Raw genomic sequence first — 13,517 nt, 5'->3', positions numbered from 1 at the left:
AGTGGTATATGAAGATTTATGAGGCGATTCTGGGGTAACCTTACTGGACATATTCTTCTCCTCTTTTTTCTTTTGCGTTTTGCACTGGGTGTTGTTTGGTTGCATGAGCATATGTATATTGCGAGTACCTAGGTATATAATAGACAAGCTGTATCATATATCATACATACATGATTTTCCAATATGCCTGTACCTGTAGAACATCGTCAAATTGACTAGATAGTGAATATCTGAATATCCCTGGATGGATCCTGCCTTAGTCAGCTCTGGGGTACCCCGTGCCATCCACATGTCACCGATATCATCTGAACGTCGGTGGCGCCGGGAGAATTAAACAGTGTTCAGTTCATGTGGAGGCCAGCAAGTTTCACATGAAATCCACACGTGCAGGACAGTGACGATCCAGTGACGATCGCCGGCCGGATGGTTAAGTTTTGGATTGGTGGAGGACCTCACGAACCAGGGGAAGACCTGTATACAGAGTATACGTTTAGTCGGAGAAGTTAGGAGGATTGGGAATACGGGATAGACGGATAGACGATTGGAGTGGATGTCTGGAGAAGACTGATTGCCATGACAATATTCATACTCCATCTATTGCCCCGGAGCTAATCTAGAACAGAGGTTGCCCCGAGAGGCGGTCATCCGCTCCATCCTGGCTGAGGGGGGTGGACGAATGGGGTGAGGCTTGCGACTGGCCTCGGCATTCTGATCCTCTTAAGATGAATAATATGTGTACCTACACTAGTATAATAATTACTATGCACTCTATAATAGAGAAAGTGCCGAGGTACTTTCATCGCGTGGAGGCGAATGGACCAGTCGGCGTGCATGGCGGGGAAGGGGCACTTTCCGAATCGGGATTCGCCCTCGCTATTATTTGTCCTCCGCCCTCCTTTCTTCTTTCTCTCTCTCTCTCTTTCTTCCCTTTCACTCTCTTCATCTCCATATCTTCATTCTCTTCTTCACTTCTCTTCTCTTCTCTCCAGTTCACTCTTTCCCTTTTGTTTCATCCCGACGAGTTCCCGAAGACCCACCCACCCGGCTCCGCCTCCAACGGCCATTCTCCCGATCCGACTCGCCGAGCATTCCATTCTTGTCCGTTTGCTGCTTGCGCATCGGTGTGCGTAGTCCCTTGCATTTCCGTTTGATCCAACCCTCTTCTGACCCCTCCCAGTCCATAGATAGATAGATACCCATCATGTTCTTCTCGCAACAACCCATCCATCTCGCTCGCGCCGAGGAGCTCAAACGGGAGCCTCCAAAAGGCACTCCCTACTCGGTGCCCATCCCCGGCACGGAACAGCCCGGCCGGAGTCCAATCTACCGCGCCTGGAACACCCAGAAGGAGCTCATCACCACCTTGGACCCCCAGGTCCGCACCGCGCATGACATTTTCGAATTCACCGCCAATCGCCTGCCCAAAAGCCACTGTCTCGGATGGCGTCCCTACAACCCGGTCGACAAGACCTATGGCCCCTACCAATGGATCGACTATCAGACCGTCCAGAAGCGCCGCACGGACTTCGGTGCCGGTCTGGTCGAGTTGCACCAGAAGCATGGCTGTCTGCGGACTGGCCAGTATGGTGTCGGACTCTGGTGTCAGAACCGTCCCGAGTGGCAGATCACTGGTAGGCATTCCCGCCTGACATACCGTCTAGTTTGAACTGCGCAACTAATTTTCATAGACCTTGCGTGCATGTCCCAAGGCCTGTACTCGGTCTCCATCTACGACGTCCTCGCGGCCGATGCCACCGAGTACATCATCAACCACGCGGAGTTGAGCTGCGTCGTGACCTCTCTGCCTCATATCCCTACCCTGTTGAAATTGAAGCCCATGCTGCCGAATCTCAAGTTCATTGTCAGCTTGGATCCCCTGGATGCCGGTGAGCAGGCCGGCCATTCCAAGCGCGCTCTGCTGGAGTCTGTGGCCGCCGGCCAAGATGTGTCCATCTATACGATCGACGAGGTGGAGCAGCTCGGTGCTTCCTCCGGCCGTGCCATGCAACCCCCTTCCCCCGAGGACATTGTCACCATCAACTATACCTCCGGTACCACTGGCCCGCCCAAGGGCGTGGTCCTGACCCACGGAAACGCCACGGCCGCCGTGGCCGCCGGTCTCGTTCTGACCGACCACAACCAGGGAGACACCTTTGCCTCTTATCTCCCCCTCGCCCATATCTACGCCCGTCTGTCGGAGCACCTCGCTTTCTATGCAGGCGCTCGTATCGGTTACTTCCACGGTAACATCGTGGAGCTGGTCGATGACCTGAAGCTGCTCAAGCCAACCGGCTTCATCTCGGTTCCCCGCCTGTACAGCCGCTTTGGCAATGCCATTCGTGCGTCGACCATTGAGGCCCCCGGTTTCAAGGGTGCTCTCTCCAGACACGTCGTGGCTGCGAAGACTGCCAACCTGAAGAACCCGGACCCTTCCAAAGCCACGGTGAAGCATGCGCTGTACGACCGCATCTGGGCCAAGAAGGTGGCCGCAGCTCTCGGTCTGGAACGCGCCCGAGTGATGGTTTCCGGTTCCGCCCCTCTGGACCCGTCCCTGCACAACTTCCTACGCGTGGCGATTGGCGCCGATTTTCTGCAGGGCTATGGTTTGACCGAGACCTACGCGATGGCGTGCGCCCAGTCCCGGCAGGATCTAACCGCGGGCAACTGCGGCCGTCTCGCTCCCTGCACCGAGGCTTGTCTGCTGTCTCTGCCTGACATGGAGTACTCGGTCGATGACAAGCCCTTCCCCCGTGGCGAGTTGCTCCTGCGCGGTGGCAACGTCTTCAAGGAATACTTCAAGAACCCGGAAGAGACCAGCAAGGCAATCACAGAGGACGGATGGTTCCGTACTGGCGATGTCTGCACGATCGACGAGAAGGGCCGCATCGTGATCATCGACCGTCGCAAGAACGTCCTCAAGCTGGCCCAGGGCGAGTACATCTCGCCCGAGCGCCTGGAAGGTGTGTACCTGTCGGAGCTGGGCTACCTGGCCCAGGGATACATCCACGGAGACAGCATGCAGACGTTCTTGGTGGGTATCTTTGGCGTTCAGCCCGACATGTTCGCGCCTTTCGCCAGCAAGGTGCTGGGCCGGACCATTGCGGAATCCGAGATCAAGTCGGTCTTGGATGACGAGAAGATCCGCAAGGCGGTTCTGAAGGATTTCGACCGGGTGGCCAAGAAGCACAAGCTTGCGGGATATGAACGGGTCAAGAACTGCGCTCTGATGATGGAGCCGTTTACCGTGGAGAACAACCTCTTGACGCCGACGTAAGTTGCCTGACTGTGGGTTTGGGATGATGCTAACGAGACGACAGTTTGAAACTCAAGCGTCCTCCTACGACGAAGATGTACCGCCAGCTCCTGGATGAGCTGTATGCGGCGGCCAATGCGGAGGAGACCCCGCGGGCCAAGCTGTAGATGTGTATAGTTGTATAGATGGGAGGGGTTACTTGTATATATACATGGGTTTGTTCATACGAGCGTATATGAAGTATAAATGTTGAAGAGTGTAATTGTGAAGCGAGTAGTAGCCGTTAGACTGCCGGACATGTGATCTCTTGGCATCATAGCATCCACTACGGAGTACCTCACCTCCGATCTGTCAATAACCTTCAACCTTCACCTCGTCTTCTGGATACAACCCACACCATGCACCTCCCAGGACTTTCCGTACTGTCCCTCCTCTCGGTCCTGGCCACCGTCACCACGACGGTCGCCTCCGCCCTGACCATCACCATTCCCCCGTCCACGCTGCTCCCGAACCCCAATGCCCTTCCGGCCGGCACCCACGCGACATTGACCTCGCTGCCAGGCGCACAGGATGGCCTCGTCTCCCATCCGATCACCGCCCCGCTCACCCGCTCCGCCACCTTTGTCTTCCACCGTCTACCCACCTCGCAGCCGGAGTCGTATCTGCTCGACATCCGCTCCAAGGAGTTCGTCTTCGCCCCGTACCGCGTCGACGTCGCAGCCGACGGCTCCGTGATTGGAGTGTGGGAGACGTTCCGCGGGAATCCGTGGGATAACCGCGGAGTGGAGAAATTCGCCGCCACGGGTGACAAGGGACAGGCACAGGGCCAGGGCGATGTGACCGTCGAGGCGAGGGTGGTTGCGCGGAGGGCGTTTTACGAACAGAGGTCGAAGTGTATGTCCTTGCCCCTTACCCTACCCTACTCTATACCCTGGACTCTTTCGTCACCTGCGAGGGTTGGCTTGCTAATGTTACGGTGGTGATGTAGTCTCCCCGCTCTCGCTGTTCAAGAACCCGATGATCCTGCTCGCGCTCGTCGCGCTGGGGTTTACCTTTGGCATGCCCAAGTTGATGGAAAATAGTACGTTTTTTTCCCCGTTCCCCTCCTATCTTACCGGTGGAGATGGGCTAATGCGTATGCGTGTGTGTAGTGGACCCCGAAATGCGCGCCGAGTTCGAGGCACACTCGCGTGCGTCGCCTATTACGGGCGCTGCGCGGGGTGCGGTTGCCGGCGGTGGTGCGCCGAATTTCGATCTGGCTGGATGGATGGCTGGGGCGACGCCGCGGGGTCCTGCCCAGGGGCAGACGCAGGCGCAGGCGCAGGCACAGGGAGGGGTGTCGAGTGCACGGGAGGGGGGTGCTGCGCGGCGGAGGTAGTCCTGTCCTTACGGTATGAAGTACGGAGTAGACTGAGTTGTGTTGAGGAGTATGGAGGATATAAACTAGGTGCGATGCTCAATCTGATCTCGTGCAACTAACTACATAGACAGTACATAACATACGTAAACATAGACGTGATAAAAAAACCCACCGAACTCAAGCAACGCTCAAAAACACACGGAGTATACGGAGTACACCATAGCAGGACAACTAGAAATCACCTCCAAAGTCATCTCCACCCCCAAAATCCCCACCGCCATAATCCCCGCCCCCATAATCATCATGATCGTCAATCGCATCCGCCAACAACGCCCCTCCAATCAACCCGCCGCCGACACCCAGCGCTGCGGCGCCCGCCATCGCCCCCATCCCCATCCCGGGCCGTCGCTGCGCCTGCTGTTGCTGCTGGTAGTAGCCTCCGTGTGCGGGCGGGTAGCCCCCGTACCCGGGCTGCGGCGGGTATCCACCGTAGTAGCCAGGCTGCGCATACCCCTGCTGCGGCGGGTAGTACCCCTGCTGCTGGGGCGGCGGCGGAGCGGGACGACCGTATCCGTATCCCGCCGGCGACTGCGACGAGGACGAGGACGACTTCCCCATCAGCTTACTAAAGAAGCCCTTACTCTTCGACTTGGTTTCGGCCGGAGGAACCGGTGACGCCGCGGCAGGCGAGGCCTGCGGCCGCGCAGCATCAGCGTAGTAATCCGCCGCGGCGCCAGAGTCACCCTTCTGCAGCTGCGGCTGGGCCGGGCTGTGACTCCCCCGCGCGCGGGCGTCCTCCTCCGCCTGGAGCTGCGCCGCGAGCCGGGCGTCGCTGTCCAGCGTGCTGGGGGTGGATGTGGATGGGCCGTCCGGGTGACCGTACGGGTTGTTCGAGGAGAAGGGTCGTTTCTTGTCAGCGGCGGCGGCGCTGGCTAGGGCGGCGGGGTTTGCGGGGCCCGCGGCTTCGTAGGACGGGGGTGGTGCGTCTGTTGGGGGAGCGTGGATGGGTTCCGAGGGGGGTGGAGCGGCGGGTGTGGCGGCGGGAGGTTCCCATTGGGATTTGCCGGTGCTGAGGTCGATGAAGAACCTGGTAGATTGGTTAGTTGGGTGTCTGGTCGGTTTGGGGGAGACGGGGGGTACCATTGTTTGTAGCGGTCGTCGAACTGGGCTTTCCATCCCTCTGGGACGGAGGGAGGCGGCGGGCCTGGTGGCGGAGCGAAGGACATGGTGTATGTGTGAGAGGGAGGTTGTAAGATGGATGAGAGAGAGAGGGAGGGAGAGGGAGAGATGATGGAGATATAGATTATCGGAAGAATAGCCGAGTGGGGGAGGCAACTATCAACGGCGTGGCGCTGCTCAGCCACGTTCTTACGTTGATACATGTTAAGAGGAGTATGATACAGGTAGTATTATTTACAGGTTCATATTAAAGATGCACTCTTCGGCAGACACATCAGTCGGCATCGTCCAAATTAGCATCAATGTCCTTGTTGTCGGGCCACCAAAAATCCTCCTCCAGCGCCTCCAGCAAACTGGCAAGTTCATCAAAGTGAAGCCGTCTGGTCTTAGTCTTAGTCTTGGACACAGCCACTCTCTTGACGACATCAGCTGCCTCAACTGTCTCCGAATCGGTATCCCCGGTAAGGTCAATCACTTCGATGTCTTGGTGCGTGGGTGCGTATTGCGCCTTGGCGATGGGCGGTTTCGTTTCCTCCGCGTCCATCTCCTCGTCACTGCACAAGTCTACAAAGTTGCTGTAGGAAGAACCGGGATCGCTCTTCGGACGAATCCTCCCAGACTCTCTCTTCCTTTTGTGCACGTTCCGAAGCTGGTTGCGGATGCGACAGAGCTGGAGCCGTCTTTCGAACTCTGCCCTCTCTGCTGCACTTAGTCCAGTACGATACGCAAGAGGCGGCCCCTCGAACTGCCGTATCTGGCTGTCCTCATTCAGTGGCGTGGTAGCCAATTCATGGGATGGCGTGCCCACCGGACGAGCCCAGGATGCAAACGGCCCGTCGTAGTTTGGGCCTTTTCCATAGCCATAAATGGGATGCCGAACAAGTCTCCCAGTCGAGGTATATTCCCTCGAGATCGCAACCCCTGTCTCAGCACTCGGCTGGTCCTCCGAGACTTGGGCACGTTTGAACTGAAAGGAACGTTTCTCGTCTTGACTGAACGGTCCGGAGGACAGGACGTGGATGCCCCCAGCAGCGTCCCCGATCAGGAGATTCGATTTATCGGCGGAGAACGCTCCCGACATGATCTCTTCTTGGAGATTGGCCACGTCCTGGACGAGGACGTCGTCGGGAGAGCGTGTGATATCCCAGAGTTTGAGCACGCCGTCCGAAGCACCCGTATAGAACTGATCTGTCCCCGTCCCCCAAATCGCCATTCGCACCCCGACGTCCGCTTGCTCCCTGTCAATCAGTTCGTCGATCTGATTCAGCGGCGCGCCATGACGAAGCCGATGCAGGACCTGGTCTGGCCGACGCGAGTCCCAAACATAAGTCACCCCGTCCGTACAACTAGCCGTCACATAGTTAGAGCTGCTCGGACAGATAGCCACATCGTTGATATCTAAAGCTGGACACTCGAACTCGATCGTGCGCCGCATGCGCATCTCTTCGGGGAATGGTTGGTACAGACGCACGACAGACCGCGTGTCCCTGTGAGTGCGTGGACCTCCGAGCGAAGCAGCACTCGCCGTCACAAACAACGGTAACGTGGGATGCCATTTGATGTCGAAGATATTCTGTGAGTTGGGAAGCAAATGCATCGGCGTTGCGATGCCCTGCCCTACCTGCCACGCTGCCAGAAACCCATTCCTGGAGACACCCTCCTCCTTCTCTGACATGCCCGCGAGAAGAATGTTCTGCGTGGCCGGTATGGTCCCCCATGCCAGAGACGTTGGGATCAGTTCCTTTTGCGAGCGTAGCCCCGACAGACTGAGGGGATAGTACCGCGACTCTCGAATATGCCATAACCCGATGGAATTCGTCCCAGTAGCCAGAAGATCGCCCGCAAACTTGGATCGAGCCATGACCTCTACTCTGGAGTCATGGCGGAGGGTCTTGAAGCACCGCGCGGTATTATTTGGAAAATCCCACAGCTTGACCGTGTTGTCATAGCTTGCCGTAAACAGAGCATCGTCATGCCATTCCATCGAGGATACACTCATGAACAATCGAGCGTCATTCACTGTTCTGCTCACAGAACTCCTTCCTGGAGGCCGAGGAATGCAGTGATCAGGGAGCTCCGTTAGAACGTTAGTGGTGAGGTCTCCCCAGACAAGATTATTTCCCCGGTTATACTCCATATTATGCTCGTCGCATTGGGCTGTAGCTCCCGCTGCGAATCGAGTTCCGTCTGGAGACCACGCTGCCACGATCACATCATTGGATGCACCTTTCCACGTCCTCGTGACTCCCAAATTTTTCGCAGTATTGGACTGGATTTCGCGGTGGGCACGCCCACCCATCTCACGCTGTCGCATAAGCTCACTTAAACCATGGCGTGGAGTGGTCTTGCGGGTTGATGGACTCTCGCTCACTGGCTGCACTCTGAACACATAGGGAACGGTCGGAACATTCTCTTCTCTGGCATCCGCCACAAATGACTCAATATCGGCTCTTTCCCGTCTACTCAGGTGAAAAGCGTGCTGTAAGCATCCCGACAGTTTGTAGATTTTGTCCGCTATGTCTGGACGCAGTTGGCCGTCTGACATTGTGAACTCTTCCCCTTCTGCGTCGATTTTCAAAGCTTTGCATAGCAAGCGCCTGACCTTTTGTGATCGCTTGTTGTTACCAGATGTCAAGTTTTCGGTGAGCCATGCTTTGGTGTCAGCGACTCCCTCCTCCACCGCAGCCCGAGATAGCCTGCATAGTCGGGACAGCTTTTTGGGCAAGTTGAACGGGAGCCTTGGACTTGAAAGGGCTTGGATAGCGCAATCAGCGAGCGCAGTATCGGGTTGTGACGGCGGCTGGACCTCATAAAACGACAACAATGCCAGCAAAGCCGTGATTTCCTGGTGGTCAAAATCAACGTGGAGAATTGTACCGGTCTGCAGTCTCTCACGAGAAAGTCGTTTCAGGGAATCCACAGTCTTGCGTCCAGGAAAATATGGCCAACGGGTCAGACGCTTCTCCGTCTCACCCGCGACAAAAGGATATTTGATTATCTGCGCAGTTCGCGAAGAATATACCATCGCATCCCGGGTAGGCCTGACACCTGTAGAACCGACAGCCGGACTGCTTCTCACTGGTCGATCAAGAATACATATGGGCGTGCTCGTATCCCGGCGACGCAGGTGAGACGCGAGACTCGCTGGCTGATAGCTTCTCGAGCCTTCCTCCTCCTCATCTTCGTCTTGGTAGTCGTGATCATCTTCTTTTTCGAAATCCGAAAGCGTCGGGTTCTGGTAGTAGTTGGCGGGACCAGTGCGCGAACGTCGAGAGCGCCGAATTCCTGTAGGTTGGACCATATCGCTACCGGGCGAATTCTCTTTGGAAGGGAGGTTTGGCGTGCGTCTGGCTCGCTTGGACATTGATGACGAGGCGCGTTTGCGCGCGGCTGGCAGCGCCTCGCTTGCGGGTGGCTCAGCAGAAGACCCCGGTTCGCAGCCTCGCGTTTGTCTGCGCAGAGGAGAATGGGGTGTCTCGCGGGTTTGCGGGGGTTCAGGGTTCTTTGTTGATGCGCCCGTGGGGTTGTGGTCCTCAGGCTTAGTACAGGTCGCTTGCCACCCATTCACTACGGCCTGTCCCCCGGCGGGGGCACTGGGACTGGCCGCAGCGCGCCGACCTGCACGGTCATGAGAGGTCCCATTTATACGGTTCGTTACTGTCTCGCTCGACGCCCGCGTCCTTTGAGTCGAGTGCTTTATGAATTGTGCCAGTAACACCTTGGCCTCCTCGATTATTTCCGGATCGTCTGGCCCCAGCGGCGTATATGCGGAACTGGCCCTGCCCGGTATATTCCTTTGGTTCCCTGAACCCGGAAATCGTTGGGTCATGGTATGCGACATGTAGGTAGGTCTCGGACTGGCGATTCGACGGACGGATGGGATTCATATCAGGATGCGTAGCGGACTAGCCTTAGAGGCGGAATATAAGGCTGATAAGGGATAAGAGAGGAAGAGGCGTGTGTCTGAGGGTGTTAATCCGTTCACTTGTACCTAGACCAACACGTCTATTGAGCCCCAAGTGATCCAAAAGTGAACTGCAAATGGACATTGAAATCACCAGGCTACCGCGGACGGAAATGTCATTCCATGCCACAGATAGGGTTGGCTCTGTCAGGCCAACAATAGATGTGTTATAAGCCGAGCGGGTGACATAGACTAACGTTCGAATCCGTATCCCTGGTCTAGATGGAGTAGCATGTCGTTAGAGTGGGATGATGGAGGTAAGTATGTCTAGAGGAGTTGCGCGTACCAAATATCCTGATAAGGATGAAGTCTATACCGTAGGCTTCAGACAAGCAGGCTCCTAGATCTCGACAGGTCCAGACGATTCTTCCCCTCCTTAACCCTGTATTGTAAACCTCTCCTCGACTTGACCGCCAACGCGTGAACGCGCATTCATGCGGTCGTGTTTCCATCCCGCCTCCGCTCAAAAATGCTCTATAGCCCGTTCTGGTAGGCGGTGCGCTCGCTCTGTACTAGTGGTATCACATACACATCATTACGAGTCAAGTAGATGGAATGGCATCGGAAGAACAGATCGGGGGAAGGCTTAGAGCGCTCGAGATCCTATTATGATCAGGCAAAATTAAAAACATGTATTTACGGAGCCAATTTATATACTTCGACTTGAGGACATCTTACACTCTTACTCCCATCACTTCTAGTCTCCTGTATACTCCGTGAGCCAAGTACAGCCATGAAGATGCCTATACACATACGGAGGGAGTATGTACCCCCTCTTGCTCCAGGCACGACACTGTTCCTCACCCAAACAGTGTCTCGATCCTAGCGATTTACTTGGCAACACGGCCTCTCTTTCTCAGAGACACCATCATGTCATACAAGACATCCTTGAAGGCAAACAAGAACGCCGCGGTGATCGCACTCTGAGTGACCTTGGGTCCAATGCCTGTAACCATCAAGTCAGTATCATGCAACAGGGTCCCTCGGCAATCCATCGACATACCTTTGTAGAGACCTACATAACCCTCCTCCTTGATGATCCGCTTCAGGCTGCCGTTCAGGCTCTCCTTGGGACCATCCTTGCTCGCCACGTGCATCTGGCTCTTGACGGTGATGTACGGATACGTGATTGAGGTGGCCAGGATCTTGCCCAGCGCACCCAGATAGAACGCATCCTTCGGCGTCATGCGCCGCCGGCGCTCCACCATGTTCTTCAGCTGCTCGAAGATGGTGTACTGCAGAATGGGGTTGATGACGAGGATCAGTGCGGGCAGGACACCAGCAAAGAGTGCCTTGGGGCCCTCCTGGCGCAGCAGCTCCATGAGCGTACCGATCGTCGACGGCCGCGACTTCTTGGCGGCGGCGCCGCCGGGGAGTGCCTGCTCGTCGGCGTTGGCCTTGCGGGCCGTCATACGCGTGTTGATGACCCAGATGGGGTTGGTGATCAGGACGGTCGCGCTGCCGGCAATGGCGCCCGCGATCATGGACTCGGCCGTGGTGAGCTTCTTCGAGGCGCGGCCGGCCTTCACGGCGGCCTTCTCAAACGCCGACCGGGTCCACTCGTACCAGTAGTAGTAGACGAAGTTGGTGACGCTGATGCCGAAGAGCGCCGATTCCAGCCCGGAATACAGTCCCCCAAATCCTTCCCGCTGGACGATCCGCCGAATGGCATCGATTGTTGTGGATTGGGCCCGCTTGGACTCGACCTGGGCTCTCGTAGAGAGGGTGATCAGAGGGTACCTGTCGATGGGAGGTTAGCCAAGCTCCGTTGAGACGACGAGAGGGGGGTTAACGTACGTCAAGACCATGGACAGGATACCTCCACCAGCGCCTGCCAATGCGTGCGCGATATTATCACTCTGCTGAGCGGCCGCCGATGCGGCGACCGCCCGCTTCTGGGTTTCCACTCTGGATTGAGACATGGTGAGGAGTTGAAGGGATCTATAGAAAGATGAAGGAACGGTGTGGAGTTGATCGAGAGGGGTGGATTGTTGGGTCGGTATACACCAGCAACTTAAAGTCGGGAATCACAAGGAGCGAAAGAAGAACGTGGGAGAGAAAAGAAAAGGACGGGGAATGAAGGGAGGGAAATAAAGGGGAGTCGAGCAGAAGAGGTAGGTCGTTGGTCGGAACGCGAGAATGGGCCGGCATCGAAATGGAGTATGATGATTTTCATGACGTTTGCCGAATGCTGAGCCTCGGTTCATCTCCCTGGGGTCGACCACTTTGTATCTACGGAGTATAGAGATATTAGGTACCATGGAAAGAATATGTCGCTCTTTGTACTGTTCAATAGGTCTATCTTCCTCTGAATGTACCTAGGTACCTGTGTCTACACAATAGGGACATACCACATGGTTTATGATTCTCCATACCAGGTACTTCATTTCATCTACTCTGTACACGATGCTCTCCAGCCAGCCGAGGCTTTCTACCCCAATCTGACCATGTAGATCGCCATTGAAAGGCACACTCGTGCCAATAACCACATCTATCCACTACCTGCATTGATGATTACATTTAGATCAAATGACTTGGCGTTGTTCCTGTCAGGAGGAAGATGGCGCATGTGACATTCTCATTCTATTGTTCCAGCATTCCTCAACAACCACGATTACTAACCCCATCATATGCTCAGACAGACTACACACTTCTTGCAGGCTAGTGTCATATTTTCAATAAGCATATCCATAAGAAACATTCACGATCTTCTCCATTATTCGATCCCGACAAAGAAAAAGAGAAAATAAAAGAAAAAAAGGTTCGCAAGCAATCCAACCTACTAATAAAATATTGGAAGAGAACTGATGTAGAGATGCTGTCACAAGGAAACCACAGAACAAGAAATAGGGCAGAGGGGGAAACGAAACCCGATAAGCACCGGTGATGTGAGCACAATTAAAGACACAAACGCAGGCCGTCTAAAGCATGGTGAAAGTCGACACGATCCCCAATAAACCACTTGGGCTGGGAAACAAAAGAAACAAGCTCACTGTACGGGGTGCCATGCGGTGTTTGCGTAAAGGGGACCAGGACCCCCGTTAGATTCCGGAGATCCTGGAGTCACTGAGAGCTTGGAATCTACAGCACACGGACGACTGATCTAGCAGCAGCCACCGCCGGATCCAGACTGGACACCCTGGCCCTGGCCGACCTGCACAGTCGGCTTGTTGTTGACGGTCGCAGTGCCCATGCGCTCCTTGATCTGTCTAGCCATCGTCAGGAAGGCCTGTTCAACGTTGGAAGCGTTCTTGGCGGAGGTCTCCAGGAAGGGGATTCCGAGACTATCGGCGAATTCCTGTAAAAAGAAGAGTAAGCATCCATCTATATCGCTGACACTAGGGTCAGCTCCAGGCACAAGGGTGAAGCGCCTACCTTGGCCACCGTGTATTCCACCACCTTCTTGTCCTCCATATCGCTCTTGTTGCCCACGAGCAGCTTGTTGACTCCCTCGGTGGCGTAGCGGTCGATCTCCTGGAGCCACTGCTTGACGTTGTTGAACGAGTCCATATCCGTCACATCGTACACAACGCAGATACCGTGAGCACCGCGGTAGTAAGACGACGTGATGGTGCGGAACCGCTCCTGGCCAGCAGTGTCCCACTAGGCGGTGTTAGTCGTCACGATTATGGAATAAAGTCAAAGAAAGAGTGGAGGGATCGAGGTGACTTACGATCTGAAGCTTCACCGTCTTTCCATCGAGCTCGATTGTGCGGATTTTCTGCAAATGGGTCAGTGACATGATGGGGGATGGCCGATAA

At 55.6% G+C, this 13,517-nt stretch overlaps 6 protein-coding genes across 6 annotated transcripts in view; 2 read left to right on the top strand and 4 right to left on the bottom strand.

Moving 5' to 3' along the window:
- Positions 1 to 309, top strand: part of ATEG_07986 (putative arginine transporter) — a gene marked incomplete at both ends in the record, with an annotated part of 2,001 nt that extends 1,692 nt beyond the window's left edge. Inside the window, one exon of the mRNA XM_001216607.1 lies at positions 261 to 309. Coding sequence (XP_001216607.1) covers positions 261 to 309 — 49 coding nt within the window. The remainder of the gene's footprint in view (positions 1 to 260) is intronic.
- An 892-nt stretch (positions 310 to 1,201) lies between these two features.
- ATEG_07985 (putative AMP-binding enzyme) lies at positions 1,202 to 3,420 on the top strand (the record flags this gene model as incomplete). The annotated part of the gene is made up of 3 exons (XM_001216606.1): positions 1,202 to 1,631; positions 1,689 to 3,270; positions 3,318 to 3,420. 3 exons carry the CDS (start codon positions 1,202 to 1,204, stop codon positions 3,418 to 3,420), a joined length of 2,115 nt encoding a protein of 704 aa, XP_001216606.1.
- A 1,424-nt stretch (positions 3,421 to 4,844) lies between these two features.
- ATEG_07984 (WW domain-containing protein) lies at positions 4,845 to 5,839 on the bottom strand (the record flags this gene model as incomplete). The annotated part of the gene is made up of 2 exons (XM_001216605.1): positions 4,845 to 5,700; positions 5,754 to 5,839. The coding sequence occupies 2 exons, from the start codon at positions 5,837 to 5,839 to the stop codon at positions 4,845 to 4,847; spliced, it is 942 nt and encodes a 313-aa protein (XP_001216605.1).
- A 227-nt stretch (positions 5,840 to 6,066) lies between these two features.
- On the bottom strand, positions 6,067 to 9,156 carry ATEG_07983 (WD repeat protein; the record flags this gene model as incomplete). Its single annotated transcript, XM_001216604.1, has 1 exon — positions 6,067 to 9,156. One exon carries the CDS (start codon positions 9,154 to 9,156, stop codon positions 6,067 to 6,069), a length of 3,090 nt encoding a protein of 1,029 aa, XP_001216604.1.
- A 1,430-nt stretch (positions 9,157 to 10,586) lies between these two features.
- pmp47 (putative peroxisomal membrane protein Pmp47) lies at positions 10,587 to 11,678 on the bottom strand (the record flags this gene model as incomplete). Its single annotated transcript, XM_001216603.1, has 3 exons — positions 10,587 to 10,702; positions 10,760 to 11,496; positions 11,554 to 11,678. The coding sequence occupies 3 exons, from the start codon at positions 11,676 to 11,678 to the stop codon at positions 10,587 to 10,589; spliced, it is 978 nt and encodes a 325-aa protein (XP_001216603.1).
- A 1,181-nt stretch (positions 11,679 to 12,859) lies between these two features.
- Positions 12,860 to 13,498, bottom strand: ATEG_07981 (Rab family GTPase YPT1; the record flags this gene model as incomplete). Its single annotated transcript, XM_001216602.1, has 3 exons — positions 12,860 to 13,054; positions 13,132 to 13,359; positions 13,430 to 13,498. The coding sequence occupies 3 exons, from the start codon at positions 13,496 to 13,498 to the stop codon at positions 12,860 to 12,862; spliced, it is 492 nt and encodes a 163-aa protein (XP_001216602.1).
- Between the last annotated feature and the right edge of the window lie 19 nt (positions 13,499 to 13,517).

Source organism: Aspergillus terreus, genomic scaffold (assembly GCF_000149615.1).
Source record: "Aspergillus terreus NIH2624 scaffold_12 genomic scaffold, whole genome shotgun sequence".
Taxonomy (NCBI): Eukaryota; Fungi; Ascomycota; class Eurotiomycetes; order Eurotiales; family Aspergillaceae; genus Aspergillus; species Aspergillus terreus.
Note: the sequence above shows the minus strand (reverse complement) of the source record. Positions and strands in the feature narration are given on the sequence as shown.